Below are 15,380 nucleotides of genomic sequence, written 5' to 3'. Positions count from 1 at the left end.
CCCTAGGGCCAATTCCCAGATACAAACCTGGAACACTGGACATTACCTGATTCGGCTTGATCGTAGCCAAAGAAACTCAGCAGCTTGAGGAGCAGTTTCTCCTCAATTTGTACCGTGAATCTCTGAGCCGTGACCATCAGGTGCTAGAGAGAAAGAAATTCTGATTTACAGTGTGAACGTTAGAGGAACTTTCATCTGCAACCTAAGAAGGCCCCAATGGTACGTCATCGTCTCTTAATGTGATTTCATAATCATATTGCCAATTTTCTTCTGCCTCATCTCTATTGTTATAATGAACCATGGTGAATTCACGATTCAGCATGTTTAACTGCCAATTCACCTGTCAGTTAGTCAGGATAACATTTTCAGATGCACCATGCTACTGAGTTCACTTGGATGGCATCTAGTTCAAGGAGCAGCACTGGACTTGTGAATGTGAGGGCCACATGCAGGTATGGCCACACTGGCGCTGGTAACAAAGGACCAGAAATATGAGGAGCAACCTCTTAGCTCCCATTTTTCCAGACAAGCTAGCATTGTAACACTAGCTTGTACATGAAGACTTCTCCAGGAAAGAAAGTGTAACGTTTTCTGAATGATCCACTTTTAGTATGACCTGCTTTTAGTAAACACCGTGGCAGCTCAAGGTGTCTGTCCCAAGTCAGGCCCCTCCTACACCTTGTCCAATAGTCTGAGATTTTTTTTTTAATTAATTTTGTTGAATTATAGCTGTTTTACAATGCTGTGTGTTAATTTATGGATTACTGTATTAATATCTAGACCATGCCTGGTCACAATCAATCTAGAAGATGCTATACTTTCCTGCAGAGACTTCATGGTAAAAAATACACACTCTGATGGATTCAGTCCTATCACCTGAGAATCATCAACAGCAAAACCGAGAATATAAAGTTTAAAGAGAAACTTCCATCAATCCAGCTACACAACGTGTTGAGTTGCTTGTGCCTTACCCCCCTGGACTATTTCCATTTGCAGCCTGCACTGCTGCTCTGAGCCTGAGCTGTGAGAGAACAAAGCAAGTCCACCAGCCTACCTTGTAGATGTTGGTCAGCATGCTCTTACTAGGGAACTTCACTGCGTTCACCTGCACAGATGGGCCTGTCTCAATGACCTCATTCTCATTGCTCAGAGGGGTCACGTAGAGCATGAAGGGCTGAGTGGTGCCAATGAGCTGGTTGTCCACCTGGGACATGAAAAAGCAGTGACAAAAACAGACAAGTTTCTCAGTTTTCATTTTTACCTTTGACTGGTCTCAAAATAAGTAGGTCACTCAGAAAGTACCTTTGGAAAAACATCTCCACTAAACCCAGCAACAATAATGGTAACAGTAACAGGAGCTATACTTTATTTGGTGAGTACTGTGTGTCAGGGGCGCTTTCCTGGTGGCTCAGTGGTAAAGAATCCACTGGCCAATACAAAAGACGCAGGTTCGACCCCCAGGTAGGGAAGATCCCCTGGAGAAGACAATGGCAACCCATTCCACTATTCTTGCCTGGGAAATCCCTTGGACAGAGGAGCCTAGTGGGCTACAGTCTTTGGGGTCAAAAAAGAGTCAGACATGACTGAGCAAGTAAACAATATCACGTGCCAAGCACTGAGCTAGTCCCCGCACAAGCATCATCTCAGCAAGTCCCATGACTGCCAGGCTGTCTGAGTTATTAAAGCGGCATCCTCACCACAACCTCCTGGGGACCATTTCTGTCCTCACGTCACAGATGAAGAAACCGAGAAGAGACACCCCTGTTGGAGGCTGTACACCTAGTCAGTGACAGAACGAGAACTGGACTCCAATTCTCTCTGTTCCCCAAAGCGGACACTCTCAGCCAACAGGTTACTGATGCTTCTCTCGTTCCAAATTCCCTGAATAAGAAGAACTCAAACCGGTCAATCCTAAAAGAAATCAACCCTGAATATTCACTGGAAGGACTGATGCTGAAGCTGAAATGCCAATACGTTGGCCACCTGATGTGAAGAGCTGACTCACTGGAAAAGACCCAGATGCTGGGAAAGACTGAGGGCAAGAGGAGAAGGGGGCGACAGAGGATGAGATAGTTGGACAGCATCACCAACTCAATGGACATGAGTTTGAGCAACTTTAAAAACGTTGCTGACCATCTTCTCACTTGTATTGTTCACAATGAGAAACTGGCTGTCATTCTCACCTTTGTTCCTTGGAAGGAACATGCTTTTTTAATCTGGATGTTTTATCACTGGTTTTCAGTAACTGATTATAATGTACCTTGGTATAGCTTCCATTATGTGTGTGCATAGCAAGGGGGGCAGTGTGAATGTGGCTTTGTGTTTGAGCTGCTTCTGTGAGTTTATAGTTTTCACTAAGTTTGAAAATTTTATGGTCAAAATTTCTTCAAATATTTTTTTCTGTCCTCTCCTCTCTCTCTCTTCTGGGGATACCAATTATCTATATAGTATTGATATTAGGTTGATTTAAATTTTGTCATAGGTCACTGATGCTGGTCTCTGTGGGTTTCTAGGTTTTTTTCCTTGGATTATTTTTCTCTGGGTGTTTCTATTTCGACAGTTTCTCCTGTTATAAGTTCACTCATAGTTTTTCTTCTTCACTGTGTCATCTGCTTCTGATCAAATCCAGTGTTTTTTCCATTTCATTTTAATTTCTAGAAGTTTGATTTGAGATTTTGACTATCTTCCAGGTCTCCACTTAACTTTTTGAACATGTGGAATAGAATACAGTTATAGTAAGTTTTAGTGTCCTTCTCTGAATATCCTAATGTCTGTGTTAACTCTGGGTTGGTTTGGAATGATCACTGTTCTCATTATGTATTGTGTTTCCTTGCCCCTTGGCACACCTGATGATTTCTGACAGGATGTCAGACACTGTGGTTTTCATTCTGCTGGGTGTTGGATGTTTCTGTGTTCCATTGAATCTGGAGCTTTGTTCAGGGATATGGTTAATTTACTTGGAAACAGCTTGATCCTTTCAGAGCCTCCTTTTACGACTGATTTGTTAGGTAGGTCTGGAGCAGTGCTCAGCTTAGGCCTCAGCATGCACCATGGAGGTCCAAGACTTTCTGGAAGGCTCTTCCCAGTGTCCCATAATTATTAGTTTTCCCATTGCAGCTGGGGGTGAGCTGCAGGCACTGTCCCTGTGAGCTTTTCAGAAGGTAGTCTCTTCATGTACACCTCTGATCTGTTGTGTCCTCTGCTGATCTCCAGAGATTTCCTTCTGTGCAGCATGCCCCTCCCAGGTCTGCTGTCCTATGAACTCTGGCTGCCGTGGTCCTAGGACTCTCAGTTCTGTTCAGCTCATCCACTCTACGGGCTCTGTCTCAGTCTCTCCACCTGGTGCAGGGCCTGAAAACTTTTTCAAGGCAGCAAGCTGGAGTGATGAAGGAAATGGTAACCTACCCCAATATTCCTACCTGGGAAATCCGAAGGACAGAGGAGCCAAGGAGGCTACAGTCCACAGGGTTGGAAAGAGTCAGACATGACTTAGCAACCAAACAAAAACAACAAAGTTGGAATGACTTCAGGGCTAACATCTTTTGTTTCCCACCTTTCGGAGATCACTGTCCTTTGTTGCCTGATGTCTAGTGTCTTCAATCTGTTGTCTCTTTATTTTATCTGGATTTGGGGTGTGCTTCAGGTAGAACAGTAAATCAGATCCCTGTACTCCATCTTGGTCAGAAGCACAAATTCACTTCCCTAAGCTTTTCTCTTTTCTCCCTGTGGTGAACTTCAGTTCCTCTAAATGATGGTTAGATCGATTTTCATTGTTTTCTCTGTTTGCAAGATGGGGAACCAGCAGTCACCTTCCTCTTTGCCACCCTGACTAAGTTCTCCAAGTTACTGATAGACTAGCTACTATATTCAGAATTCTGTTGTCTGGAAAAATCAGTAAAGACAAATGTAGGTAAAAACGATTCTTTTCATAGAACAATTTTTTGAAAGCCACAAGAAATTTGCACCAGAGCACTAAAGTTCCTAGAACATTAAACACTGATCTGGTCAGCTGTTCAGCAGGAAGAAAAAAAAAAAACAAGTTCTGAGACTCCCCCACTCACCTGTACATCCTGTATGCTGAGTTCAAGCATGTGACTGGTGGCCAGCTGTGTGTAGTGCACGTTGATTCCTGTAAGACTTGCAAAGACCAGTTCTTCTGGGACTTTATTAATTAAAGACAATCCAATTCCACCTTCTAACTTCACAAGCACCTGAAAGAAACCCAAAATACGACACACTGGCAATTTAAATCAGAGCTGAAGGTAGCCAGGAGAGGACAAGGAAACACATGGCTTTAAGTCCCTCTATTCTGCCTCTGAGCCAATGAACACCACTTAAAGAAGAGTTGTAATTCTCACCTAGATGGCTCAAATTTCATCATCTCACTAGAAGCCTTCCTCTCCAGGCATACTCCTCGCCCCAACCAGAACTCAGCAGTCATATGATAAAACCTCTGCTGGAGCACTGATAACATTCTGCATTCTATTGCAGGAAAATAATTGTTTGAGAAGCTTTCTCCCTATTTGGGAGGCAAGCTCTCCTTAAGTCATTCACTGAACATCCATAACATCCAATCTAGTGCTGTACATACAGGCATTTATGTTTCTTCAGAAGATTACTGAATAAATGAGGAATAAGTGTGCTTTATCACACTCATCTCACGTTCCTTTCCAAACTTGTCACTTTCTTTCCAATGCCCAAACTGGGACAGAGCAAGGAAGATGTCAGAATCAGCTGGAGCCAAAAAAAGATAAGATCTAGTTTGCTTATTCTCAATCTTTGGTCCTGTTTAAATTCTTTATATTTTCATCTTACTCTAGCAATATTTGTTACATTCTGATTTGACCTGAGCTGTTATTTTACTAATATATTCACACATTCATGTTGTGATAACATTAAGTACTGTAAAGTAACAAGGATACTTAGAAGTCATAGAGGTCAGAAAGGAAAAAACAAAAAAAGATGGTCTCAACTGAGAAAATCAAAGAGCAAAATTCCAAACAAATTTATAATGAAGATGTGACCTTGCAAGAGTTCAAACGTACTTCCAATTCCTGCTCTGTGTCTGGATTCTTTAATTTCTGCAGTTCTCGTTCAGTAACAGGAAGTTCATCCACTTCATATGATGAACGGTCACTTTTCCGTTGGGAGAAATCTGTTATCTGAGGTCAAATGAAACACTGTACTTACTAAGAGGGCTCACACATCCATTGCGAAACACACTCCACACCAACTGTATGAGTCAAAAGTCACTATGCACTCAATAATCCTGTGGAAGTTAATGGTTTCCAAAGCAATGCTAAGGTAAGATTTATGTAATAATGAAGCAAACTTGGTTGTGAGTCTGTATGACTAACAGCATGCTAACACCGTGGACCTTCAGGGTTTCATACAGTGTTGGGTAGGGATCTGTAGGTGATCCAGAATTATAGCTCAAGTCAAAATATGCAAAGCTCAGGATCACAGTATTCGTTTTTTGCCTTAAGAGAAGGGTGCTTTTTAAAGAAGTATTGTGGATTAGGGTGTACTGTCTCAGAGAGCTCACTGTTATGTATCAACATTTTTCTTTTTCCTTAACTCGAATTCATCAAGCCCTGGTAAATCCCTGTCTCCAGCACAGACCTCTCCCTGAGCTACAGACCCATATTTGTACTGACTTCTGGACATTTTCATGTAGATATCATATACTTAATAAGTTCAAAACTTAACTCCTCATTTTCCCTCAGAAGTCTACTCTACATACATCTCTTTGTGATGAAGATTATCATCCTCTTAAATGCCCAAATCGAAATTTTGAAGGCCACTCTTGACTCGTTCCTCTATCTCATCCCCACAGTCAATCTGACCAACTCTACTCCTTAATAAGCTTTCATTTCTAATCACTTCTCTTCAGTCTCCTCAGGTCTATCTCTTGCCGTGTATTCTGGTTTGAATCACCACAATCTCTCATCCAGGTCTTTCCTAACTGGCCTTTTCTCTGTTTCCAACTTCATTCCACTCCAACTCTCCTCACTACAGCCAAAGTGAGCAAGTCAAAATAAATTTCTGATCATGTCACCTTCTGACTCTTTGTTGCCACAGAAAAAACACAAAATCTTTAGCACGTGTCAGGCTTTTTTAATGTTCTGGCCCCTTCTACTGTCTCTGGCTTCTTTCTTAGCACGTTCTATGTGCCTATCAGATCACTCTCTTCTATCTCCAGGCTTTCACTTATCAACCTCCCAAATATATATACTTACTTTTTTTTATTGCTTATGGTTTATCTCCTCCACTACAATGTAAGCTCCAACACAGCAGGGAACTTTGTTCACTAGTCTAGGTTCAGTACGTAAAACTGTGCCTGGCTCTAACAGGTGCTCAGTAAATAACTGGTGCGTTAACACTCTCCTTCTTAGGCCACAGCGCCCCTGCCTTTCCTATTTTTTTGGCCATACCACAGGGCATGTGGTATCTTAGTTCCCCTGAAAGGGATCAGACCCTCGCCCTTGCACTGGAAGTGCCCAGTCTTAACCACTGGACAGCTAGGCAGTCCCCTGTCTTTCCTTCTTGATTTGGCTAACTCCTTCCAGTTAACCTTTAGATCTCACCCTAAGTATTACACTTAGCTTAGAAAGCCCCTCTCCAAATCTGGTCATACAAATCCTTTCTAGATACTACTCATAACACCTTCCACTCCTACTTTCAAAACATAACATTTTAAATTGTCTGATTACAGACCTCATAGATCTTCTTGTTGTTACTGTTATTAATATATCAATTATTTAAATATATAATAAACATAATGATGGATAATAATATGCACTATTCTTGATAGTAACTTCTTTAATTCTCATACTTTGTTTTTACTCATCCTTTCTTTTAAATGACATAAATAGTTGATTTACAATGTTGTGTTAGTTTCATACATGTAGCTTGTAATTCAGTTATACATATATATTTATCTTTTTGTTTTTCAGATTATTTTTCCTTGTGCTGTGTGCTGTGCTTAGTCGCTCAGTCATGTCCAACTCTTTGCAACCCAATGGACTGCAGCCTGCCAGACTCCTCAGTCCATGGGGATGCTCCGGGCAAGAGTACTAGAGTGGGTTGCCATGGCCTCTTCCAGGGGATCTTCCCAACCCAGGGATCAAACTGAGGTCTCCCGCATTTCCTTATAAGTTACAATAAATTAATTCTTATACTTTTTAAAATACCATCTTGTATCTTACTTATACTTTAATTTTTATAACAACTTTGTGAGGCAGGACTTATCCCCATTTTATAAATAAGGACACGATATCCTCATGTTCAGCATAGATATTTCAATCAATGTTTGTTGAATGACTCACAGGGAGAACACTGAGTTTCATGTCAGTTCTTACAATAACGTATCACCTGGAGCGCTCTAGTTGGTCCATCTGGAACAACTCTGATGGACAGCATTCCAGAACCAGGCCTCATTTTTTGGTTAATAAATTGTTGTTCAGGTGGAACTGGCTCCAGAAGCTCCATGGAAGTGTCCGGACCAAGAACAACTTCAGCTCCATCAAACAAACCAGAGAGCCCTCCTTTGGCCTAAAGGACAGAGGAAAGATGTATGAGAAAAGGCAAAGGCACTAACTTTGACAATTTAACATATCATTTGAAACAAGTCACCAAATTTAAACTCACTTCTGAAGGGTGAAGGTCAACATACAGCAAAACTTGTACTGTTTTTTCAGCCTCAGAGTTGATAGAAAACAGTAGGATTACTAGGGCAAAATGGAAACTTAAACTGCATGATTTAGGGAATTCTGGGTAAGATAATTCCACAAATACAGTATATTAGTTTAGTGATAACTTCTAGTCATTAAGATAAGCATAAAAAATAAAAAAGTACCAAAAGTCCTGCTTCTTTGAGTGTTCTCCCTAGGGCTGGCTTAAAAATCTGAAACATTCTGAAAATTTAAAAATTATTATCATCACTCAACTTTCCAATAAAAAGCAAATTCTGAATTGAAAACCTCCCCCAACATGCATATTGCTGGACCATCAAATATCAAAGATGATACCTCTTCTTTCATTTTAGAAACAGGGAACTGTGAATGTCATTGATAGCCAGTTATTTGGGCCTTTGGAGAAAAGCACCTTCTTGCTACATGTCACAGGTAAAAATGGAAAGTCTATAGGATGATGCCTTTGGGAGAGTGCACACAGGGCTAGAGAAAATGATAGCAAAAGTGTCTAGATTCCCCCTTGTTAGTTTTCAAACAGTGACTAATGAGAAGGAAAATTTGAGCTGGGTTTATAGGACAGATTTCAACATGGAGAAACCTTCTGTGACTGTTTCAGGTTTAGAAGAACGTGCATACAACTTTATAAGGGTAGTGTCAGAAAATGTTTTAATGCCTTCAATTATTTTATTCAGAATAATAAGATTGAAACAAGCTTATTTCCCTAACCAAAACACATTCTGCTTTGTTGAATACCGTTGTTATAGGGTCACTCACAACCAGAGAAATGATGAAATAGATTCAAGAAACAACAAACACCAGAAAGGGATTTGCAGGGCGGGGGATGCTCTAAAAGAACTGGAATTACAAGGGCTTTAGAAACAAACCAGAAGTAAAGTCGGGGTCAGACACAGAACCCAACAATTATAACAAGCCCTCTTTTGCCTCTAGAAGTCTGAATTGTATTGCTAATTGAAAATCACAAATCCATTCCAGATGTGTGTTTCATATAAGCAGCTTGTCTTTGATGAAAAAAGCTCAGGGCAATAGAGATAAAGAAAATAAATCTCACCAAACAGCAGTCAGAGGCTCCTTACAGTTTCACTTGCTGCCCTGGAGAACAAGCTCCCATTATGGAAGGACAGCCAGGTTTCCCCCAGGTCAAACATACTAAGACCTCTCTAACTTGGGCCTGATGTTCTAGCGTTTGCCTTTTGGGTAAAACTGAGGCAGAACTGCATACACAGTCACATGTATTGTTCTGCTCTATGCCCAAACCTCTCATACATCTTCCCAGTTACCCATCTGAGTCATGGTGCCATTCTTGGCCTGAAGCCAGAAGGAGAGAAAATCCAAATTCCTGGTAATTTTCCAAACACACATTTGCTTATAAAGTACCCAGGAGTTTTGCATGTGGTGAACTGGCTGAGTTGAAGGCAGGGGAGATTTGACCAGTAATCTTAATTTTGACATTTGCTACAATTAAATGTTTATTTGGGCACTACCAAGAATGTACAAGTAAACAGAATCTAGAGCGTGCAAAGCGCTTGATAATTATTCACCATCTCATGGAACACTTTATAAAAGGCAGTTTTAACTTCATAGGTCTAAAACAAATCCATCTAACTTATGGTGAGCTTTGAGCTGACATTTTTCTCTTTTTAAAACTTCATAGGTAATTTATCTCATCAAAGGGAAAAAAAAAATCCAGATAAGCCAAGTGGGGGAAAAAAATCACTCAGAGGCAACCATTCCCAAAACATTTCTTATATGTCACCTTTAAGAACATTTCCCGGGTAAATACACACAGATGCACTAAGCTTCATGGTTTTCCTGACTAAAATGAAATAATACATACTTGCTCTATAACTTTTTTCCCCCATTCAACAACATCTCATGTATATCCTAAATGAGACTCTGTTTCGGAAAAAAAGGCTCAACCACTGCTTGTTGCAACTGAGGATGTCAAAACCTACTGACCTGGACCACCAGTCCATGAAGCCCGCAGGTCAGCTTCCCTTCTCGGAAACTCCAAGTCTGGGTTGTGCTCCGCCTACGGTCAGGCTTCCTAAGCATTAGTGGCTCGTATCTGGAAGAAAGGAAAAAGCAACAAGTCCTGTGAGTCAAACACTTCAGGTCTGAAGAGAATATCAGGATGATGGTGTTACTCTTCTTGCTTCTAATATCTTCTGCCCTGGAAATCTAACAGACAGTTCGCTTGAATCCTATGGCAATTAGGTTATCTCTTGATGAGGAAGAAGAATAAAATAAAATGGAAAGCAGTGAGGTCAACAAATACGAATACTTAGGGATTCATAATTTAATAAATGCAATATGGGTTTTCTTGCTTTCTCACAATGACAAGTTATCATGCAGTCTCATGCAGTACGCAAAGGGTTTTAAAAATATTTTCAAAAATCTTTTCTGTTTTATTTCCAAATACTTTTATTTTATATTGAGTTTTAACTTGTAAGTCCTATAAAGTCATTTTGGAAGTAAACAAGGTATTACCTGAAAACATACACTGACTACATGGGCAACCTGAGGTATAGGCTAATAACTTATTCAAAGTTAAAGAGCTGATTTGAATTCAAGGAGTTAAGTCACATAAAAACACATTTGATTATTTTCTTAATAATTTATTTCTGCTTTCAAAAGATTTAACAAAATTCTTAGATTAAAAACCAAACTTTTCCCTTCTAGGGAGCGCTGGTCATGAAATGCCTCCCAAAGTATGGTTGAATTTATGACCATGAGGGGACCCTGTCAACTACAAATTGGCACTTGCCAAGGGCATTTGGGGCCTCCCCGATGGCTCAGCAGTGAAGAATCCACCTGTAGTGCAAGAGATGTGAGTTCAATCCCTGGGTGAGGAATATCCCCTGGAGGAGGGCATGGCAACCCACTTCAATATTCTTGCTGGGAAAATCCCATGGACAGAGGAGCCTGGTGGGCTACAGTCAATGGGTTTGCAGAGTCGGACATGACTGAAGTGACAGAGCACGTTCACTTCTAGGGAGCAATGGCAGATAGACGTTTGGCTGAAAATAAATTCACTTTTCATAACATAGCCTTCTTGTTTGATTTTTTTTTAATGTCTCCATGGGCATTTCCATAGTAACTTTTAAAAACAAAAAACCCAATACTCATATTTGGAAATAAAATTGCATTGTGAAAGAAAAAGCAAATTCTTATTTTACTTCTAAACTATAGCTTTTTGGTATACATTTCCTCTGAGTCTGAATTTGAAAGTGGTGAACTTGAATTAGAAGCTGCCTAGGAAGTTACCTGTTGTCAGTGACTGCAGCGAGACCAGCTATATCCAAGATGGCAGAGCCCTCGGCGGAGCGGGCAGCCGAGGGCTCACTGGGGTTGTGAGGCACAGAAGAGCCCTCGTGGGCCAGCATGCCTGTTCCAGTCATCCTCCACAGCTGAGAGCGCTTCCCTGGTTCCTGTCGGGCAGAGACAGAAAGAGCCATCATGTGCAGACACAGCTCCACACAAAGGCTGGATGAGTTCTCAAGGAGGAACTGTACTAAAAAGGACACTTTCCACATTAGATACTAACAGATGCTTAATTCAAACTTGCATTATTGTCAATCCCTAGTTGCAGTTTGGATGAAATCTGCTAAATTCTTTGAAACAAAAACAAACAAACAAAAAAACAAACCAATAATGTAAACTTTAAAATTTTACTTTCTGAGCAAACTAGTGAGTCAAGGTTCAATCTAATTCCCTCCAGTAGCTGTTAACTGTTCTTCCTGATAGTAACCTTCCATGCCCTTACGTGAACGAGAGATCCAATTATATAAAGTATATATGATATTCTCAATACTTGGTCTTCTGTGATGCTCATAACTGGCAGACAACAAGAATTTACCAGGGCTCTCCCCCATCCCATGTTTATCATGGACACACACTACATTGAGGGCTTCTCTGGTAGATCAGATGGTAAAGAATCTGCCTGCAATGTGTGAGACCTGGGTTCAACCCCTGGGTTAGGAAGATCCCCCGGAGGAGGGCATGGCAACCCATTTCAGTATTCTTGCCTGGAGAATGGACAGAGGAGCCTGGTGGGCTACAGTCCATGGGGTCGCAGAGAGTCAGACAAGACTGAGCTACTAAGCGATACCTACTACATTGATGGTTTCCAATCCTCAAGTCAACTGCGTTCAGTATTAAGTTGATTATATTCAGAAATTATACTAAATTGTTGCTACTAAGTCTAAATATATTTTCTCCTTAGCAACATTTTATAAACAGCACTTGGACTTCCAGGCCAATCCATGAGAAGCAATAATAATAGTAATAACATTTACTGAATATTTACTATGTGTCAGCCACTGATTGAGCACTGTGATTTACACACAGTAATTCATTTAAACCTCAAAACAATCCAGTGAAGTACAGACTGTTATTACCCTGACTTGCAAATGAAGAAGCTAAGTCTCAGTGAGATAAAGAAACTCCAGCTCGGTCACATAACTAGTAGGTGGTGGAGTGAAGGTTTGAATTCCCACAGGGTGAGTGGAGGGATGACACACTTAACCACTCTGCAACACTACCTTTCTAACAATCCATATAATTCCATTTCAGTAACACCAAATCATTGAGAAGACTCTTTCTATGGGAATGAATACTCCAGCTAGACCTGTCAGGATCATATTCTGGGTTCCACAAATGCATCCACACGCTGCCTCACACTGGAAAAACAGCTTTTCCGTTACATTCTCCAAAGTAAAAGCTGAGAAAGTAATATGAATGCTGGAGTCGAATGCCAGGATTTGAAACCCAGCTGCCTCATTACTAGCTAAGTGACCGTGGCTCAGTTACTAAATTTCTCAGAGCCTGTCTTTCCTGATTTTTCAAACAGGGAAATTAAGCTACCTCTGAGGGTTCTTATGATAAGTGTACATGCCTGGCACAGGGTTATGTCTCAATAAATGTTGGCAACATTATCGTGATTACGTCTCTTTACACAGCATGCTATGTATAGAATCTTAGTTGGTCCTTCTCATAAACCTAGGAGATCAATGGGAAAATGAGGCTCAGGAAGGAAGGTGAGAAACCAGATATCACCTTTATGTGGCAAGGCCAGAACTCAAATCTAGAAGATCTGACATTCTTTCTACTGTCTGCTACTGCCTCCTGCAACTGTGAACACAGATAGAACTCAGCTGCGTGTCTTCACCAGCAATCCCCACATGCTTACTTCTCTGCTCACAGTAAGGGAACACACCTATCCAGAGCGCCAAAACCACAGCGAGCATCTCAGGTTTTCCTGGCGGTGTTCCAGACTGGGAATCAAAGCCCACATGCCCAGGTGGAATCAAGTTTCCATGTATGGATTCTGCTATTGCCTGCCCATATGTACAGGCTCATCATCATTGGAAACTACCCAACCTTCATTTAAAAATCTGAGATGCACCATTCTCCTTCCAGTTCCCCTCCCCTGCCCCCTTCCCATACAATTTAGTCCTAAAACCTTTTAGGTTTTAGAAGAAAGGAGAAGGCTGGGGGACACGTGATGGTGGGTGGGTGTATTGTGGTGGTCCGAGCATGAGTGGGATGTGAAAACGCATGTGGTTGATAATCCATGTCACCGATGGGTTACAATGGGGCTGGGGAGGTGAGCCTAGGATGGGTTGTGAGGTGAGGAGGGTACTCCTGCAAAGGGTAGGGGCTGGTAGGGGAGCTGCCCAGAATGAGGAGAGCAGGGCCCATGCCAGGTAACAAGCTGCATCCACACAGGGGAGGGGCAGGGGCACAACTGTGGTTAAAGAGCATGGGATACATTCAGGGCAACTGATCAAATTAAGTACATTCTTAGTACTGGACAAGGGAGTCACAATAAGAAAAGGGGAAAATTACAATGAGCTTTGTGATGCTAGACAGGAATTAGAACTATCAGTGTGAAAGGCTGGTTTTTAATACATAGAGAAAGAGAAATCTGTTTACTACATAAATACATACATGAGATGTATGTATGCATACGCACACATGTTATGTATATACTCAGATATATGTGCCTGTGTGTGCGTATACATGTCATGAATACACACAACCCCTAGGTCTGTCCCTTGAGAGGGCCTGGGATCAGTGACACAACAGCAACAAGGGCACCAGTGGACGTATCTTAAGTTTCTAAATTCCATTCTCTGATAAAAGGAATCAGGGTTCCTTAAAGAAGGGGCAAATTCCAGGAATGCTGCAGGGAAAGTATAAAAGGAGCCCAAAATAACTTGCTGTGTCACAGAGTATGAGAATGCTCAAGGAACGAGGGGGCACTATGTCAAAGGATACAGAAGGTTAAAGGCACTCCCACTGGCCAAACAGGAGAACTGAGGGTAAAAATAAATCCTGACACTAACAGAAAACACACTGAATATGACAGGAAGCCATGGTGACATACATAAAGCTGGAGACCAAACTGTGCCCTGCAAACTCCTTGCAAACCCCTTATGCTGAAGACCTAACCCTCAGTTGTGATGAAAATGGGGCCTCTGGGTAATAATTAAGTTTAGATGAGGTCATGAGGGTGGGGGTCTCCTGTCAAGATCAGTGCCCTTAGACACCAAAGGGCTTGCTTTCTCCTCTTCCCTCGTCCCTGCCCAGCGCTTCTCTGCCATTTGAGGATACAGTGAGAAGGCAGCAGTCTACAAACCAGGAAGAGAGCCCTCTGGAGGAACGGAACTGGCCAGCACCCTGATCTCAGAACTCCCAGGCTTCAGAAGAACTGTGAGAAATAAATTCCCATCATTTACAGTGTTCTGTTGGAAGATCAAGCTAATACACATGTATGCATGCATACATACATAGGAAACCTGATGAGGAACAGTATATTTACAGAGTCTCAAAGTACCTCTCAAAGGTATTTATATTTACTAAATACAAAGAAAAAGAAAAACTTCCTTCACATTTGAGAAGACCGGCAGACACCACCTTAAGCAAGTGCTAACACTAAAATCACCAGCAACAGGATTCCACTTCTATAGAATTTCTGCCAAGTTTCCTGCAAATTTGAGATACTTTCAAAATAAAAAGTAAACAAACAAAAACCTAAGACGTCAACCTCCTACTCCTGGTTTCTAATTTAAATGCACAGATCCATTTCCTAGCCCCTATTCAAAGAACTGTCTAGTCTTAGATGTCAGTGTAACTCACTCTCATTTACCAGTTTTCATCTTCATCAAATAAAATAACAAATGTGAAAGTGTATAAATTACAATTTTTATTTAAAATACTTTTTCTATTTAATTCAAAAATTTTGGTTTTGTTTACTTAACAGTCACATAGGCCTTGGAAATCACCAGTATATTCATGATTCGTGTTTTCTGATCACATCTGTGATCATATCCCACTTGAAAAATCATCTTTTTCCTGAGTTGACTTTCACTCACTCTAACATCCTCATCAACGTCAAAACTTCTCTGAAGGTCATCTGAATCACTTCCAAGGACTCTTCCATTTTTTCCCCCAATTCCTTGATTTCTGTCAGACTTTTATTTTTAAATTACTGCCTTTCAAATTTTCCTTTTTCAAAATTTTCAATAGAAGTCAAGAAAATTGTTTACTTTTAATTACTACATCTCCAGGCATCCTCAGGATGCCTGGGGCTGGTGCACGGGAATGACATGGGGGGAGGATATGGGGAGGAGGGAGGTGGGAGGGGGGTTCGGGAGGGAGAGC

At 41.2% G+C, this 15,380-nt stretch overlaps 1 protein-coding gene across 8 annotated transcripts in view; it reads right to left on the bottom strand.

The window, feature by feature from the left end:
- The window catches only part of VPS13D (vacuolar protein sorting 13 homolog D), a 273,340-nt gene that overhangs the window by 115,011 nt on the left and 142,949 nt on the right, over positions 1 to 15,380 (bottom strand). For all 8 annotated transcript variants that reach the window (XR_016039627.1, XM_088845450.1, XM_088845451.1 and 5 more), the window contains 7 exons: positions 10,980 to 11,143; positions 9,672 to 9,780; positions 7,375 to 7,554; positions 5,046 to 5,162; positions 4,062 to 4,211; positions 1,055 to 1,204; positions 47 to 143 (listed from right to left, as the gene is read on the bottom strand). Coding sequence is in view for 7 of the 8 variants with exons in the window: in XM_088845450.1 (XP_088701576.1) it covers positions 47 to 143; positions 1,055 to 1,204; positions 4,062 to 4,211; positions 5,046 to 5,162; positions 7,375 to 7,554; positions 9,672 to 9,780; positions 10,980 to 11,143 (967 nt within the window). In the remaining variant the exon portion in view is untranslated. The remainder of the gene's footprint in view (positions 1 to 46; positions 144 to 1,054; positions 1,205 to 4,061; positions 4,212 to 5,045; positions 5,163 to 7,374; positions 7,555 to 9,671; positions 9,781 to 10,979; positions 11,144 to 15,380) is intronic.

This window comes from Moschus berezovskii, chromosome 17 (assembly GCF_049115385.1).
Source record: "Moschus berezovskii isolate FMDL1 chromosome 17, NW_MosBer_1.0, whole genome shotgun sequence".
Classification (NCBI taxonomy): Eukaryota; Metazoa; Chordata; class Mammalia; order Artiodactyla; family Moschidae; genus Moschus; species Moschus berezovskii.
This window is presented reverse-complemented; position numbering and strand designations above follow the sequence as displayed.